Raw genomic sequence first — 16,111 nt, 5'->3', positions numbered from 1 at the left:
GGCTGGGCAGCAGGCCTTCAGTCTGGAAGCGGTGTCGGGAGCTGGGACTGAAGCCCTGAGTGTCTGCTGGGTCCAGGGGCTTGCATGTTGAGGAAGAGTTTGAGAGAGCGGGAGTGTGTGTAGGACAGAGTATGTGTGGAGAGCGGCTCTAGGAAGCAGCTGAAGTGAGCTTGTTGTTATGAGACCTAGAGAGAGAAGGGACAGGAGGACACCAGGCACTTAGAGCTCATTCTTTGTACTTTTTTTTTTATTAAAAGCTTGAACATGACAAAAATATGCACTGGGGCAGAGCAGTGTAGAAAACAAAAAACAATGAACTATGACATGTTTAGGATGGGACATGGCAGCCATGTTGGTGAGATGTGAGCTGGGTGTATTTACAAAGAATGTGGTTAAGTAATGGAACCATGCCCCCTTGCCTCAGACTAGTGCTAACTAGACGCAATCTTCTATTTTTATAAGTCCTAGAGATTTATTTCCTTTAGAACACAAAAATAGTCCTTCACAAAAGGATATATCACATAAAATAAAATAAGACACAGGAACAACTGGTAGAACATGAAACTAATAAACGCTACAAGCATTCATTAAAAAAAGACTAAGCTAAGGTAAAGGTAAAATGTTAGGTGGAATAAAATAAGCCCAATGAAATTATAAGTTATCTGGTATCATTTCAATAACTTCAATAATCAGTGACTTATTTTTATATTCATCTCAGTACAGAAGATAACAAAGCTTAACAATCCGACTAAAAAAATATCAGCCATGTGTCACATGTCGGAGGCAGAAAGCCATGTCTCTGAGCTCCAACATGGCTGCCACATACAGTGGAAAAGGTCTTTTTTTTTAGGTTCCATTTTTGTTTAAAATAGAAAAGGAGGACACATCTGGTGTAGTATTTTATACATCATTGTACGGTTCTTGGGAGAACTGAATGCTGTTTTCCAAGACAATAGAAACAGCTATGTCCAGGAAAAACTAACTGGTCTGTTTAGATCGACCCTGGCCCCGAGAGGTAATGACATCACAATCTGCAGGAGAGAGAGGGGGGAGAGAAAGAGAGAGGGTGACAGGCAGAGAGTTGGGATGACAAGTCGGGAGGAGGGAGAGAGAGAATGGATGATTTAAATACATATGGATGAAATGCATGTAACTCTAGGATGCAGAACATGAAAGCACACTTAAAGAGACCACATTAATGAAGATCAGTACTTCAGCCATGGCTCAGACGTGCAGAAGAAGAACACAACTTGTGATCAGCGGGCCATTGAGATATTGGCTTCTGTGGCCTTCCTTCCAGCCAATCCCCATGCTAGCATTCTGAATCCCCAATGGTAAGAGATGGTCGACGTTATGCTGCATGTGATTGGCTGAACTCTTGAGAACCTGCCTTCTCATGGTGGCCCTTGATGGCTTATGTCATGGTGTTAAACATTTGTACAAGATATTTGGTCTGTGCTCAGTTCCCCCGGGTCCACATTAATTATAAGTGGATCACTCCTTTTAATATGCAACCTTGCATCTCTGACCTGCTGGTCAAACCCTGGAGCCCCGGGCTGGTGGTTGTTGCTATTCCTGGAACCTATCACTAGATCTCCATCAGGGAACATTGAGGGGGAAAGAGTGTTTCATACGATTACCTCAACGTCATTTCAGAAGAGTTGTATTCAGAATGAACCCCGGTCACCTGCATTTCAGTCTCTTGGGCATCACCAATGAGGGGCCCTAGCTATAAGGGGACCTAACTATGAGGGACCCTAGCTCAGAATGGCCCTATAGGTCCTAAAGGATTTGAAACAAGAGGAGACTTGAGTTGCATATTGTAGGTGGAAGTTGAGGTTTTGTGCCTTTGGCTGCATGTTGGGTCCTCAGGAGAACAACGTGTGAACAGAGTTCCCTGTGGAGCATCTACACACCAGGTCTGGGATAACACAGAACACCAGGGGAGACCCCAGACCAGGGAGGGAGGGAGTGAGGCAGGCAGGCAGTGTGTCTCACCTGCTGGCCTTGAAGCCCTTGAGCTTCTGGACGAAGAAGTTCTCCAGGACCTCGGCACACTGGTAGAAGGGCGAGTCGCTTGGGTTGTAGTAGCGGCAGTTGTCAAAGATTTTGGTCATGTCCGCAACAAACTCCGTCAGCTTGACGTAGTCTTGCCGCTGCAGCCGGTCCTCCATGGTGGAGAGGTCTAGGAAAGGAGACGAGCAAACACAAGGACACTCATTTGGCCCCTGAGGGTTCGATCACTTTAAGCAAGTAGCTGCTGACCATCATGGGAGAGAAGGTGATGCAGTCGCATTTTATGAAGACGTTGAAAGATGGTGTGATCTACGAGAAAGACGCAGAGGAAGGTTCCTTACGAAGCTTTTGTCTATATAAATTTAAGTGGTCAGCAAAATCAAGAATATGTTGGCGTTTTTGCACTTGTAAATAGTTCATTGCGTTTGTACCCTACACTAAGGGTTACTCATTCTTGCATCCGGGTGTCTTCATTCATAAAAAAATAAAACATTCGGGAGTATGCAAATTATTCTATGGCTGCAACTAACGATTATTTAAATAATCTATTAATCGGTCGATTATTTTTTCGATTAATCGATGAATCTGATAAAAAATAAACATTTGTAATTGCCGCATCTTTATTCAAAAACTGAACGTTACTTCAAATTCCCAGTACAGACTGTGGGACAGACTGTGGGAACTTCTGTACTGTGTCCCAGTACAGAAGTGTAAAAACACCAGGTTATTGCTCCAACGTCCCGAAACTATTAAATGATAAAAAAAAAAAAAAAACATAACTGGGATAACACAACAAAAACATACAATGTATGAAATACATTTAAAAACAGTAGGGGTGTAACGGTACATGTATTTGTATTGAACCGTTTCGGTACGGGGCGCTCGGTGCGGTGCGGAGGCGTACCGAACGAGTTTCCATACGGACATATTAAGTAGAGGACCGCATGTGTTGAACATGCTGCGGCCGCACATGCACAGTTGCGCACACCGTAGCTGTGTTCGAAATCGTTCCCTATTCACTCACTCAATATTCCCTATATATAGTGTTCATGATATAGTGCACTATTGAGGGAACGAACAAACGAGAATTCGGACACTACGCTGAACATTTCTAAACGTCATTTGCGTCAGTAAATGCACCGGGTATTTGTGTGACGCAGACAGATGCGCCCACATCATGTAAACAAACCGGGCACTCACGAGGAAAGCTGGAGGTTGTATGGATGTTTAATCTTACATTTCCTTGTTCAAGTTTTTATTAAATTAATTTTGAATGTTAAATATTCTATGTTAAATCCCAAATAAATTGTTGACATTTCTAAACGAAAGCCGGAGACTTCTTCTCCTCCGGAAAAACACGACCGCATTGCATTGTGGTATACGGGAGTAACATGTAGTGCACATCGTATGTACACTCAAATTTTTGGTATTATTATCCTGCAGATAATGTGGATAAGAAGATTTTTCTGGCCAAAAACATAACGATTGAGTGAAAGTCATCAGGGCTAAAGATTGGGGGGGGGGGGGGGGGGGGGAAATTAATCTGAGCAACAACTTGAAACTGTTTAGTGTTGCAATTGTTCATTGTTGCACATTAGATTGAGAAAAGATTTGTTTTTAAAGAAACAGTCTGAGCCTTATTCATGTTATTTAATCTGAGCAAGAACTTGAAACTGTTTAGTGTTGCAATTGTTCATTGTTGCACATTAGATCATATATTTCTTAAAAAAACAGTGAGCCAATGTTATTTATTTTTATTTCTACATTTCAGAATCTTTATATTTTTGAGCAGAATTCTAGTTTTGTATTGTCTAATGTTCCTATTGTAAAAAGCACAAAAGTGTGTTATGAACAACTTGAAGCACATGTTATGAAGCACATTTATATTTAGCATTTTGATTTCTTACTGTACCGAAAATGAACCGAACCGTGACCTCAAAACCGAGGTACGTACCGAACCGAGATTTTTGTGTACCGTTACACCCCTAATAAACAGTATATAAGAGATGTCCATGGTTAACCGATAAGATCTTTAACCGGTAAATACTAATGGTTAAAAATAAATTAAATCATCTTAATATCTCTCAGATGACAGATCGTTAATTTTTATTGGTATTGATGCCATTTTCGAGACCCCTTAACCTTAACCTTTTTCCATTATTTTGTTGAAATATAACTTTTATTATTGCTGTAATTGCTGATAAGATGTTAATAGCTCAAAATAGGTCGTTAAACAGGTTATAATTCAATCTTTACTATCCATTTTTTATTGCTGGGAAAACAAGTCTTCGCCGAAATATCAAATTTCATTTTTTTTGTGTTGCATTTGAACACATCAATCATATTACTGAGCCGACCTGAACACATCACATTTGACAGTGTTTGCTCCTTATATTTTAATCTAACTAGCTCTATATTCTGTCGATTTTAGCATGGATTTAAAAACTGGATTACTATTTTTAACTGACGGGACTTTCAACACCGTCCGGTTCTGTTATCACTACCGCTGCTTTGAATGACTGTTGATTTACGTGGTGCCGACTCCGAGCCCGTCTGCCCACCGACTGCAGCAGCTGACAGAGTTTTTGGTTGGACCAGACGGATAGTGAGTTTCTTTTTAACCCAGAGACAGTGGAGGTACAACACTTTGATATAGGCCTACAGTCCAATGTTAAGATATGACCATAATACAAGCTGCGGTCGCTCACACTACAGCTTGCTGTGGGCCTGCATGAATCATGAACCTATCTGTCTGCGACTAGCTGTAAACAGTGCCGTGCATACGAGTGACGTATTAATCGCGCGACTCAACGACTAAACAAGGGATTTTACCCCCTCAGTTTCACACAGGCAAGACGGAGAAATTGCCGGGCGTAGTAAGCCACGACCAAACCGGTTATGCAGTGTAAATATGCCTTATCTCTCTATATCTATGTGTAGGGTTTAGTAGATCTATCTATCTATATATATATGTACAGTCTAGTGCAGTGGTTTTCAAACTGTGGGGCGCGCCCCCCCCGGGGGGCGCCAGAGTTCTTCAGGGGGGGCGCGACGTGAGAAAAAAATAAACCCGAAAAAACCACGGAAAGTCGATGATTCAAATCATCAGTCGTACTTCAACTGTAGAAGTAACATAACTAAATCAATTTTCAACCGTTTATCTTCGTGCAAACCATTTAACAAATCTACACACTTGATAAACCCTGTTTTAACCCTGTTTAAAATTTCTTCAGAATCACAGTTTTAGTTTCATACCGCTTCGTTTACAGCTGTTTTCATTGAAGACATCAGCCCATTCTGATACACCTACTTCTAGACATCGTAACTCATTCATTTTTCAACCGTTTACGATCGTTCAAACCATTAAACAAATCTACACACTTGTATCTTCAATACTCTATAAACGGAATTTTGATAGCATTTTGTGATGGAAAATCTACATGTTATGTTCAGGGTCTTATAAAATGTAATTCTTAGTGTTTCATGTGATGTAATCTGGTTTCATATCCCGTTCTTGGAATCTTGCTATTCTGCAAGGTCTTCTAAATATGTAATTCTTAGTGTTTGATGTGATGTAATCTGATTTCACATTCCGTTTCCGTATTGTATGTAGTTTGGTTTGGGCCTGTTTTACTTGACCCCCTGGGGAGCGTAGAGAAGCAAAGGGTGATAAGGAACAGCCTCAACCACCTTTTTAACCTCTGAAGAAACTTCAATCAATAGATTAACATCTGGTTAACAAAGGTTTTTGGTTTATTGGGGCCAACTGCCCTCAAGGATCCGATCTAAGTGTATAAAAGCTCCTGACTTTAGCTACTCAGTGGACTTCTCCCCAGCGTACCTTCAGAGAATGAAGTAACACGCAAGGAGAAGCTCCCATCTGAGGCCTCAGATTATTGTAGTGTTTGCCTGTTGTGTTGTTTGTTGATGCATGTTGTGATGTATCTTTGTTCGTACTTTTATTACAAATATATATGATCACCAATTGTCAAACAGTATTGTGTGCTTTTTTGCATCTAAATATCTCATCTGCTTAGACGCAAACTCTGAAATAGAAATTGCCACGACATTTGGGGGCTCGTCCGGGATATCTAACCTGAAGATCCCGTGAAAAATCCCTAGGTGTCTGCCAAGTCAGGTCTGAGGATTCGGTCTCGGTCCCAAAGCTCTACCTCGCCTCCAGGTGACTGCAACCAGAACTAATGGGGTCGAGCAAAGAGTGTCTGATGGGGATGGAGTAGGGGTTCTTTAGTACGGTATCCAAAGGAAAAAGAATTCGAGCAGGTGAGATCACAATACTGTTAAAGCTTCCAAATAAAATCCGTTACAGGAACGGTATATAAATGTTTCGGTAAACGTAAACTTATATCTGAACTTAGGCCTCGTTCAAAGAAACTCTGTTATAGGAACATGCGGTAGCTCCGTTTCGCTTCCGTTTATATAGGTAACAGAAAGGGCAGCTAGGGTCTGTCAGGGACGGTAAAGGGAAACCCGTTGAAGCGCGGTTGGTGTGTTATAAATATATATAGATAATAATAACGGGCATTCATTAATAAATATATAGGCCTATGTGTAGTAACAAGGAGGTTACGGTGATTAGATAATAATTAATAGTGTGTACGGATCAAAAAAACAAAAAACAAAAACATGGGGAACAAATCGGGAAAAACTGAGATAACGGGGCCTGCAAAGGTTATGTTGGAGAAGCATGGTGAATCGGCTCTGGAGGGTTTAAAATATTGGTGCAAACTGGGCTTTCCTGAAATGGGGAGTTTTAGCTTAAAACGATTACAGGAGTTAGAGAGACGATTGTTGGAGTCAGAAATGAAAAAGAAAAGTTCCAAACTATGTTGGTGTGCATTTTATTTGTGGGAAAGAGAGGGCCAGGATAGAAAAAAAAATCAGCCAGGGACAGAGAGCGTAGAGAGTGTAGGGATTTTTAATCTCAATGTCACCCGAGATATAGACCCGGACCTGGACTGCACCGGCGGACCGCGTGCGAATCCCCCTTCTCCTCCCCCGTATGACAACTCCCCTGAAGCCGCCTCATCGGACAATCTCTACCCTGACCTCAAAGATGAGGAGAAAGCACCCGTATGCAGCACGGCAGGAGATAGGCCTGCAACTCGTAGCCAGCGGAAAGCTCCACAATCATTCCAGCAGGCGACGGCCACACCGACCAAGCGGGAACCCGTCGCCAGCCGCCTGAAGAACCAGGGAATGGCGTTCTCCCCAACTCCTCAACATGGGGACGTGATGGATGGACAATTCCCCATGATCGAAGTACTGAACCCCCAGGATGGCAGTCCAGCATACGTTTTCCGTGCATGGAGACCCAGTGACATTAAGGACAGAGCGGAATGGCTCCCAGACCCATCTGTAGTGGGGGGGGCTGCCTTCGCCACAGCCCTTCAAGAGTTGGTCCAACAACACAAGGCCTCCATCAGCGAAGTTCGCCAACTCTGTACGTACAGACTGACCCTAAGGTGGGGTCGGATCCAAGGCGACATGCCCGGGAGGGACGAAGCTGATTTAATGTTCAATTGGGATCAAGGGTCCGTGTACCGCCGACTGGTAGAGGGACTGTGTGAACGGGCCAGGGGGGCGTTCCCCATGGTTAGAGATTGGACCGCTATTCGAAAAATCAAACAAATAGAAGGCGAGACGGTGGCTGACTTGATGGACCGCGTTGAAAAGGTGTTCAAGATCCACGGGGGAGTGCCTGTACCAACCGACCGGGTGGTTCAGACTCTGTACGAAGAAAATCTCACCGCGGCCTTCCTGGATGCGTTGGCCGACAAAATATCTGAATTCATAGAGACACACTGCATTGGGTGGCGTACCGCCAGACTTGACTTCATTGTAAGTCACGCGACCCACGCAGAAAACCTCTTCATGAAGAAAGAAAAATTATGGAAGAATAGAAAAGAAGAGATAACCAAGAAACTCGAGCTCGCTCAACTGGAGGCCCTGGAGAATCCTAAGCCAACCCGTCGCAACAGAGACAAAAGAGGCGACCGGCCGAAAGAAAAGAGAAAAGAGAAAGGAGAACAACGGACGATGGAACTGTCATTATTGTGGAGCCAAGGATCATTGGATCAAAGACTGTCCCAAGAGAAGAGAGGAAGAAGATGGGGCGGACGACTGGGAGTCCGCACCTTCCCGTGAAGTGACTGTAAATCACCCGAAGGGCAAAGGTGAAAAGACAGGTAAAGATGGAAGGGGGAATTCGCATTGACGGGACGCAGGAGCAGGCCAGGTCCAAGGAGGAGGTATGAGCACCATAACACAACCAACGCGCAAAATGGTCTCAGCGTCACAACGCACGCAAGCACCACATCCAAATGATTGTTGTATGGTTCTCACCAGCCTTACGCAAGCTAATCAGCTAAATTTAATATTAGATATGGTTATTTTAAACAACGGGCTATTGTAGACAGTGGATACTCGATTATTACAATCTAACACAACCATTTTAATGGTCAACCATATCACACAACCATGACATGACTCCAACTGACCCAGACTAACCCCCGACTGACAACGTAACGGGGACAACAGAAGTGTATTGCCTAATATTGAAAATGCAGATTTTTATATTATGATTTTGTTAATGTTTTATGGCCAAAATGGCAACAAGGTGAATTGACGAACGTATGAGAGAGATTGGAAGAAGTATGTGTTATGGAAGGAGAAGAGATAGATGAGAACGGAAGGCAAGACAAGATAAGGAAAGGGGTGGGGAGAAAGATAACCCATCTGCATCGAGTTTTGTTCAAATAGATCCGGACCTGGACAACGCTCCTCCTTCTCCTGCTTTCAGCCCGACCAGTGGCCCAATACAGTGCAAATACCCCACGTCACGACTCCTCTACATCAGACTTTATGAAGTTACAGACCATGGGAGGCCCACCTGAAGAGCTACGGAATGGTCTGCTGGACGACACAAGGAGACAGTCCAGCAGGACCAACAGCACCAGAGTGGTGGCCTCCACGGTGCCTGTGTAGCCACATTGAAGTGCCCTGAACATTGAGACAAAGGAGGGTCCCAGAGACGGGAGAGACGTGGGGACAGGCACTTCAAAGGACAGCCTGTGATGCGGATATGAGGCAGGAAGCAGAGAGAGAGGTGGAGGCATGTCCAGGCGGAGGGAGAGAAGAGCAGTGTACGGAAAGTATCACACTAGACACAGCATTCACGTATATTACAAGAGACGAGATCTAATGTGTAACTAGGACTGTCTATACGAGTGTGTGATAGTTTCTAAGAAGTATATCTGAAAGGTTTGAAAGTTATTAGGAAAAGTAGTTTGAAGGATCAAAGACAAGTAGAAAAGTTGAGGGTTAAAGAAATGTTTTTTCAGAATTAAAGTAGAAGGTTTTTGGTGCGCTCGCAACAGCAAGCCATGCTTACAGGCCTAGGCTTTCCCTTATTATGGTAAATTGACACATGGGAAAGTCCATGCGTCAAGAGGGGGGATGGGGAGCCCACAACAACAACCTTGGGTATACTAAAGCAAACCAAAGGAAATAATTACTCAGAGAAAAAAAATGAAACAAACCCCATGTAGGTCCCTCAGAGACATCATGAAGGACAATGGGAAAGAGAAGAGGAATACCGTTTAAATGTTGGGTTATACTGTGTGTTATTAATACTGACTGGATTGACAATTAATGTTTTAGAGTAGTAAACATTAAGTGCTTGCCAACTACTCATGTGTTTGTATCAAAGAAGCAGCATTAAGGACACATCAAATAAGAATATTTTTGTTTAGAAATGTTTTTAAAAGGTAGCCTTGTTTCTTTGTTTTAGTTTTTTTTCTGTTTTTATTTGTATGACTTTCGAATATATGGAAACAGATGACTTGATTGTGATGTACTTGGAGGCCATGGTTGGACATGATAGATTTTTGAATTTGTGATTATAAAATAATCAAAGGGGGGATTGTGATGGAAAATCGACATGTTATGTTCAGGGTCTTATAAAATGTAAATCTTAGTGTTTCATGTGATGTAATCTGGTTTCATATCCCGTTTTTGGAATCTTGCTATTCTGCAAGGTCTTCTAAATATGTAATTCTTAGTGTTTGATGTGATGTAATCTGATTTCACATTCCGTTTCCGTATTGTATGTAGTTTGGTTTGGGCCTGTTTTACTTGACCCCCTGGGGAGCGTAGAGAAGCAAAGGGTGATAAGGAACAGCCTCAACCACCTTGTTAACCTCTGAAGAAACTTCAATCAATAGATTAACATCTGGTTAACAAAGGTTTTTGGTTTATTGGGGCCAACTGCCCTCAAGGATCCGATCTAAGTGTATAAAAGCTCCTGACTTTAGCTACTCAGTGGACTTCTCCCCAGCGTACCTTCAGAGAATGAAGTAACACGCAAGGAGAAGCTCCCATCTTAGGCCTCAGATTATTGTAGTGTTTGCCTGTTGTGTTGTTTGTTGATGCATGTTGTGATGTATCTTTGTTCGTACTTTTATTACAAATATATATGATCACCAATTGTCAAACAGTATTGTGTCCTTTTTTGCATCTAAATATCTCATCTGCTTAGACGCAAACTCTGAAATAGAAATTGCCACGACAATTTATACTTTTTTCAGAATCACAGTTTTAGTTTCAAACCGGCATCGTTTTCAGTTGCTTATAATAATTTAGGTCACCATAGCAACGCCGGTAAACAAACCCCGCCGAATAGTCGAATCTCTGGACTGAAAAGGCAGATCTGATTAGACTCAGAAAATTCAGAGTCGGGGACCCTGAATGAATCTGTGTAAACTGGCAGTTTACACAGATTAAGATGTTCAAATGTATTTAAAAAAAGGTTAAGCTAAAACATGCTAAGATAAAGTTGTTAAATTGTGTTAAGAAATGTGTTTAAAAACGCACAAAGATGTTGTAATGTTTCAAAAATATGTTTAAAAAATACGTTTCAAAGATATGTTTCAAATGTTTTAAAATTAAGATCAGAGATGTTTAAAATGTGTAAAATAATTAAGGGGGGGGGGGGGGGCTCAGCTGAATTTTTTTCTCTGAGGGGGGGCTCACTCTCTCACACTTTGAAAACCCTTGGTCTAGTGTATCCACCTCTATAGGTTATAGTATATCTATCTATATCCAAGTGTAGAGTCTACTGTAGTACATCAACCCAGTCACACCAATATGCGTACAGATCGCACTGTTTGACACTTTCAAAATGCGTGCAGTACATACGCCAAATGACCATTTCGTGTGCATATGAAACGCAAAACCCAGCATTAACTACTGTGGAGGGCGGATGCGTCCATTTCGCGTGCATATGATACGCAAAACCCAGCATTAACTGAATGGGAAATGCAATATTTTAGGACAGATTCACCATTAAACACGTTTCTAATGACATTTCTAGCGAGAAATTTACTTTTTCCTTGAATAATCTTCAGTCAGTGAATGTGTATGATCTTTATTAATCTTTATTATCTGAATGGGAAATGCAATATATGTATGCAATATTTCAGTCAGTGATTGTGTCTGATCTTTAGTTTTATAGTTATTAGGAAGATTTTATCGGCTCGCTCGCATGTTTCAACGACGTCAAGTTGTAGGGACGCTGCTTTCGCTAAACTAGCAGCTCACGTGTTTCCTGTGTTTGTGTTATTAAACCTTTACTTTATGTAACTTTTAATGATATCATCTTGTTAGAAACACGTGTATCTGAGAGCCAACCCAGTCGCCAAAAGCATACGTTGACAGTGTACGTATGCACTGGATTACGTCGCATTTCAAAATAAAAATAGCGTGTCACACACACACACACACACACACTGCATTGCGCTGCTAAATAAATACTAAGGCAGAATAAAGAATAAATTCATTCATTATCAATCAACTTCAACATGTGTTATTACAGTATAGAGTGGTGGAGGGATGACGTATGTTCGCCAACCCGGAAGTGAGCGTCGCCCTCGGTTCCCTTGACAAAAAGCCAACGGGTTTTTCCATTGGATCTTTGCAGAAAAATTATCTTTGAAGCACCTCCTCAAAAACTGAAAATAAATAAAAATAACCGTGCTCCAAAGAAGGAAATGTAAACCAATGCATTCTGAATGGGAGTGTTTCTCAGATTTTTCCATGCTACACAGAACGAAATGTAAACCCATGCAAAAGACTTCATGGTCATAATAATTTAAATATCATAATTCTCCTGAGTGTGTAGGGTGGTATTCTATTTTTTTTCAACGGGGCTGCATCCAGTCACTTGACCGTCATGGTTGCTATCGACCACCCCCTCTGATCCTTACATGGCTCTAAAAACCACGCGGCAAAGGAGCTGCCGTCAATTGTGTTGTTTTTGTCAATTGTGTTGTTTGATGGTTAAAAAATAGACAGATATTCCAAGGTATCCTTGAAAAGCAGCTTGGATGTTTTTATTTTCTGCAGTTTGGACTTCTTCTATAACCTATTTTTGAAAGCAAAACACCAAGCTCATTGATTTAACGAGGCAGGGTTATTTGAAACAATTTATTAAATAAATATTTGTGAGAGGTCATTCCTTCTCCTGAGTTTGCTTCCTATTTATGTCTAGTGTACACCCCTACTGTCCACAAGCATCCCCCCCCCCCCCTCCCCATATGGATTTGGAGAATTGTTGCCACGTCCCAGTGGTGGAGGTATCATTTATATGAAAGAGGGCATTCAATTATAGGCTACTATAATGATCAATTAGGAGGCCGAAGCCCTAAAGGAAGTAATGCAATAGGTGACTGAGTCGAGAAAATTTAAGTAAGCTGTACCTTGGGGTCTCTTTTATATCAAAGGGGGTCTCAAAGGACGCATACGCTTCAACCTGTGGCTCCAGCCATACAGGAAATGACTCAGCAAGTGCTCCATCTCGTTGCACCTCACCCAGCAGCTCGCTTGCAAGATTTTTGGCCTGAAGTTCTTCCCAGACCTACACCGTAGCCATCCAACCTGCATATCTGAGAATCAGGCCTCTCTTTAATAATGACAAAAAGTTATGAGAGAAATACACATTAACTTTTGTTGTCTCATAAGCGGCGTGGTGCCGGCTCCTTTTGACCTTTTGACCCCAGACTTCTGGGGGAATAGCTGAATCAATTCATTAGTCAATCAGAAGTATGTAAATATCTTCCCGGTGGCGTAAGAGGGTGAACAACGCTTCCAGGCGATTGCAACGGTGCCACACATGAGCATATTCAAACATGTTTAATGGTAGTAATTAGCTGTCGAAATTGGAGGCCTTAATCAATAATGAGCAGCTATTGATTTGCTTCCTGATAGAAATTTGTGACAAATGACATGTTATTTAGTATCTACACGTTGAGCTGAGTCCAATGACACCAAGCATGACACTCTAGCAAATGGTAACATGTATTTTACATGGTACACCTATGGTCTAGGTCCTAGGACATGATCTCTTTGTAGCAAGAGGGCGAGCTTGATGTCATTGGATTTAGCTTAACGTGTAGATGCTAAATAACATGTCATTTGTCACAAATTTCTATCGGGAAGCAAATCAATAGCTGCTCATTATTGATTAAGGCCTCCAATTTCGACAGCTAATTACTACCATTAAACATGTTTGAATATGCTCATGTGTGGCACCGTTGCAATCGCCTGGAAGCGTTGTTCACCCTCTTACGCCACCGGGAAGATATTTACATACTTCTGATTGACTAATGAATTGATTCAGCTATTCCCCCAGAAGTCTGGGGTCAAAAGGTCAAAAGGAGCCGGCACCACGCCGCTTATGAGACAACAAAAGTTAATGTGTATTTCTCTCATAACTTTTTGTCATTATTAACCCATTCAGACCGGATCACACATGTGTGCGTGTTTACCTTCAAGACCGGATCACGCATCAATGCGTATTTACTAGAGCTGTCAAGCGATTAAAATATTTAATCGTGATTAATCGCATTCATGTCATAGTTAACTCATGATTAATCTCAATTAATCACAAATTATTTTTCTATGCTAAATATCCCTTGATTTTTTTGTCCCATAATTCTTCTCATTTTAATTCTCTTATCAACATGGTGAAGTGCATCGGCTTGCCTTGTGCAAATGATTTTTTATTGATAACAACATTGGCATATACTGATCAAAAGAGGACGATACAAAAAAAGAGGCTATAGTGCAATTAAACGACTGCTTTGAACAAATGTAATTTGAACATAGCAGTCAGGCTACTGCTTCTTTGTTTTGAGCCAAAGGAAAAAAAAAAGAAAAAAAAAATGTTGTATAATAATTGCGTGAATCGCGCGATAAAAAATTTAACGCCGTTAAAATTGGTTTGCGTTAACGCCGTTAATAACGCGTTTAACTGACAGCTCTAGTATTTACCATTAATGCCGGCAAACGCGTCTGTCATTTGGAGCGGTGTCGTCTTTTCCGAGACACGTGGCCAATAATATGCACTGTGATTGGCTGAAATACTCTTGGGATGAGTGACGGAGATGATTAGGGATTTTTAACTGACTAATAAAATGCTCTGAAATTGGTCGAAATTAGCATACACGTGGAGAATGTTTTGGTTCGAAATTGTAAACACTGTGCGAGCGATCCGTCATGGCTGACTCAAGTGAAGGAAGCGATATTGACGAAGTCATTAATTCTGATTTTAATGAAATTAGGCAGGATGATTTTAATGAATTAAATGATATCCCAGATTATGTAGATGTACCAGCCGATCGCGTAGTTAGAGAGCAGTGGATCCAAGCGATGTTTCGAGAGGAAGAGGGGGAAATGCGCGATTTCGTTGGCTTCCAAGAAGAATGGAAAACAAACAACTTTCACTCACGTGAGAAGATCCCGTATAATCGCAAACCAGGTGCCGAGATAGAAATTCCAGATGTTGTTACACCAATACAGGTATTCTCCCATATTTTCACGGAAGACTTGTAACAGAAACAAATCTGTATGCGGATCAAACACGGAGCGCAACTCCATCAAACAGCAAGTGGGTACCCGTCACAGTTAAAGAAATGAAGACCTTCGTGGGACTGTGTCTTGGCATGGGCATCCCAAGACTGCCATCACGTAGAGATTTCTGGTGTCAGAAAAAGTGGCTTTTTCGAACGACCATCCCCCAAGCCATTTCAAGAGACAGATTTGACATCATCTGGAGGTAGGCTCGTAAATTGATATCAATGACAAGAGTAATTTATTATACTGATTGTGGAGATGACTAGCCAACTAGCTTTTTGTAATGTTGATGGGAATGTCACATATGATTGCAACGATGATTGCAACGGTAATAATGATTTGTATCTGATACTAATGCCAATAAATAAATGTCTAAAGGTGATGATTGATAATTGATGATTATGGATAGCAACAATAAAAATGCAATATGATGCAATAGACAATGCTAGCTTATGATGGATGACATTAATAATTATGATGTCTGATGATAGATAATACATAAAACATACATAAATACAAATGAAAATAATACCTCATGATGGATGACAGTAATAATTATGATGTTTGAACTGATAAAGTGTAATTATACAAACACATGACAATGAAAGCTCATGATGATAATAATGTGTAATTCACTGTCCGACTTGCTATGTGTATTTTTAGGTATCTCCACTTGCAAGACAACAAAAGCAATGATGTGAAGCAGTCCGACAAGCTTTGGAAAGTCAGATGGTACCTCGATTACCTGAAAGATCGATTCCAGGAATTGTATGAGGTGGATGGGTTCGTGAGTGTCGACGAAAGTATGGTGAAATTCAAGGGGAGACTCGCTTTCCGACAATATCTTCCTCTGAAACCTACCAAGTGGGGCATCAAGGTGTGGGTGATGGCTGAGAGCGCCACCGGGTATGTTTCAAACTTCCAAGTCAACACCGGACGTGAGGGAGGGAGTAGTGAAAAGGGCCTTGCACACCGCATAGTAATAGATCTGGCTGGACCATACTTCGGGTCCCAACTCTCCATTTTTATGGATAACTTTTACTCTGGGGTGCCGCTTTTTGAAGAGTTGAAGGCTCATGGTCTGAATGCGTGTGGCACTTTTCGATCCAACAGAAAGGGAATCCCCCCAAAACCGCCTGCCATGGAGAAGCATCGGTACCAA

The 16,111-nt window shown here is 41.6% G+C and overlaps 1 protein-coding gene across 5 annotated transcripts in view; it reads right to left on the bottom strand.

Moving 5' to 3' along the window:
* Positions 1–214: 214 nt before the first annotated feature.
* The window catches only part of LOC130377423 (nucleosome-remodeling factor subunit BPTF-like), a 179,500-nt gene continuing 163,603 nt past the window's right edge, over positions 215–16,111 (bottom strand). For all 5 annotated transcript variants that reach the window (XM_056584552.1, XM_056584561.1, XM_056584572.1 and 2 more), the window contains 2 exons: positions 1,999–2,185; positions 215–1,031 (listed from right to left, as the gene is read on the bottom strand). In XM_056584552.1, the coding sequence (XP_056440527.1) occupies positions 1,025–1,031; positions 1,999–2,185 (194 nt within the window). In that variant the 3' untranslated portion in view covers positions 215–1,024. The remainder of the gene's footprint in view (positions 1,032–1,998; positions 2,186–16,111) is intronic.

The sequence above is a fragment of the Gadus chalcogrammus genome, chromosome 3, assembly GCF_026213295.1.
Source record: "Gadus chalcogrammus isolate NIFS_2021 chromosome 3, NIFS_Gcha_1.0, whole genome shotgun sequence".
Taxonomy (NCBI): Eukaryota; Metazoa; Chordata; class Actinopteri; order Gadiformes; family Gadidae; genus Gadus; species Gadus chalcogrammus.
The sequence above is the reverse complement of the archived record's forward strand: the minus strand, read 5'-3'. Positions and strand labels throughout refer to the sequence as shown.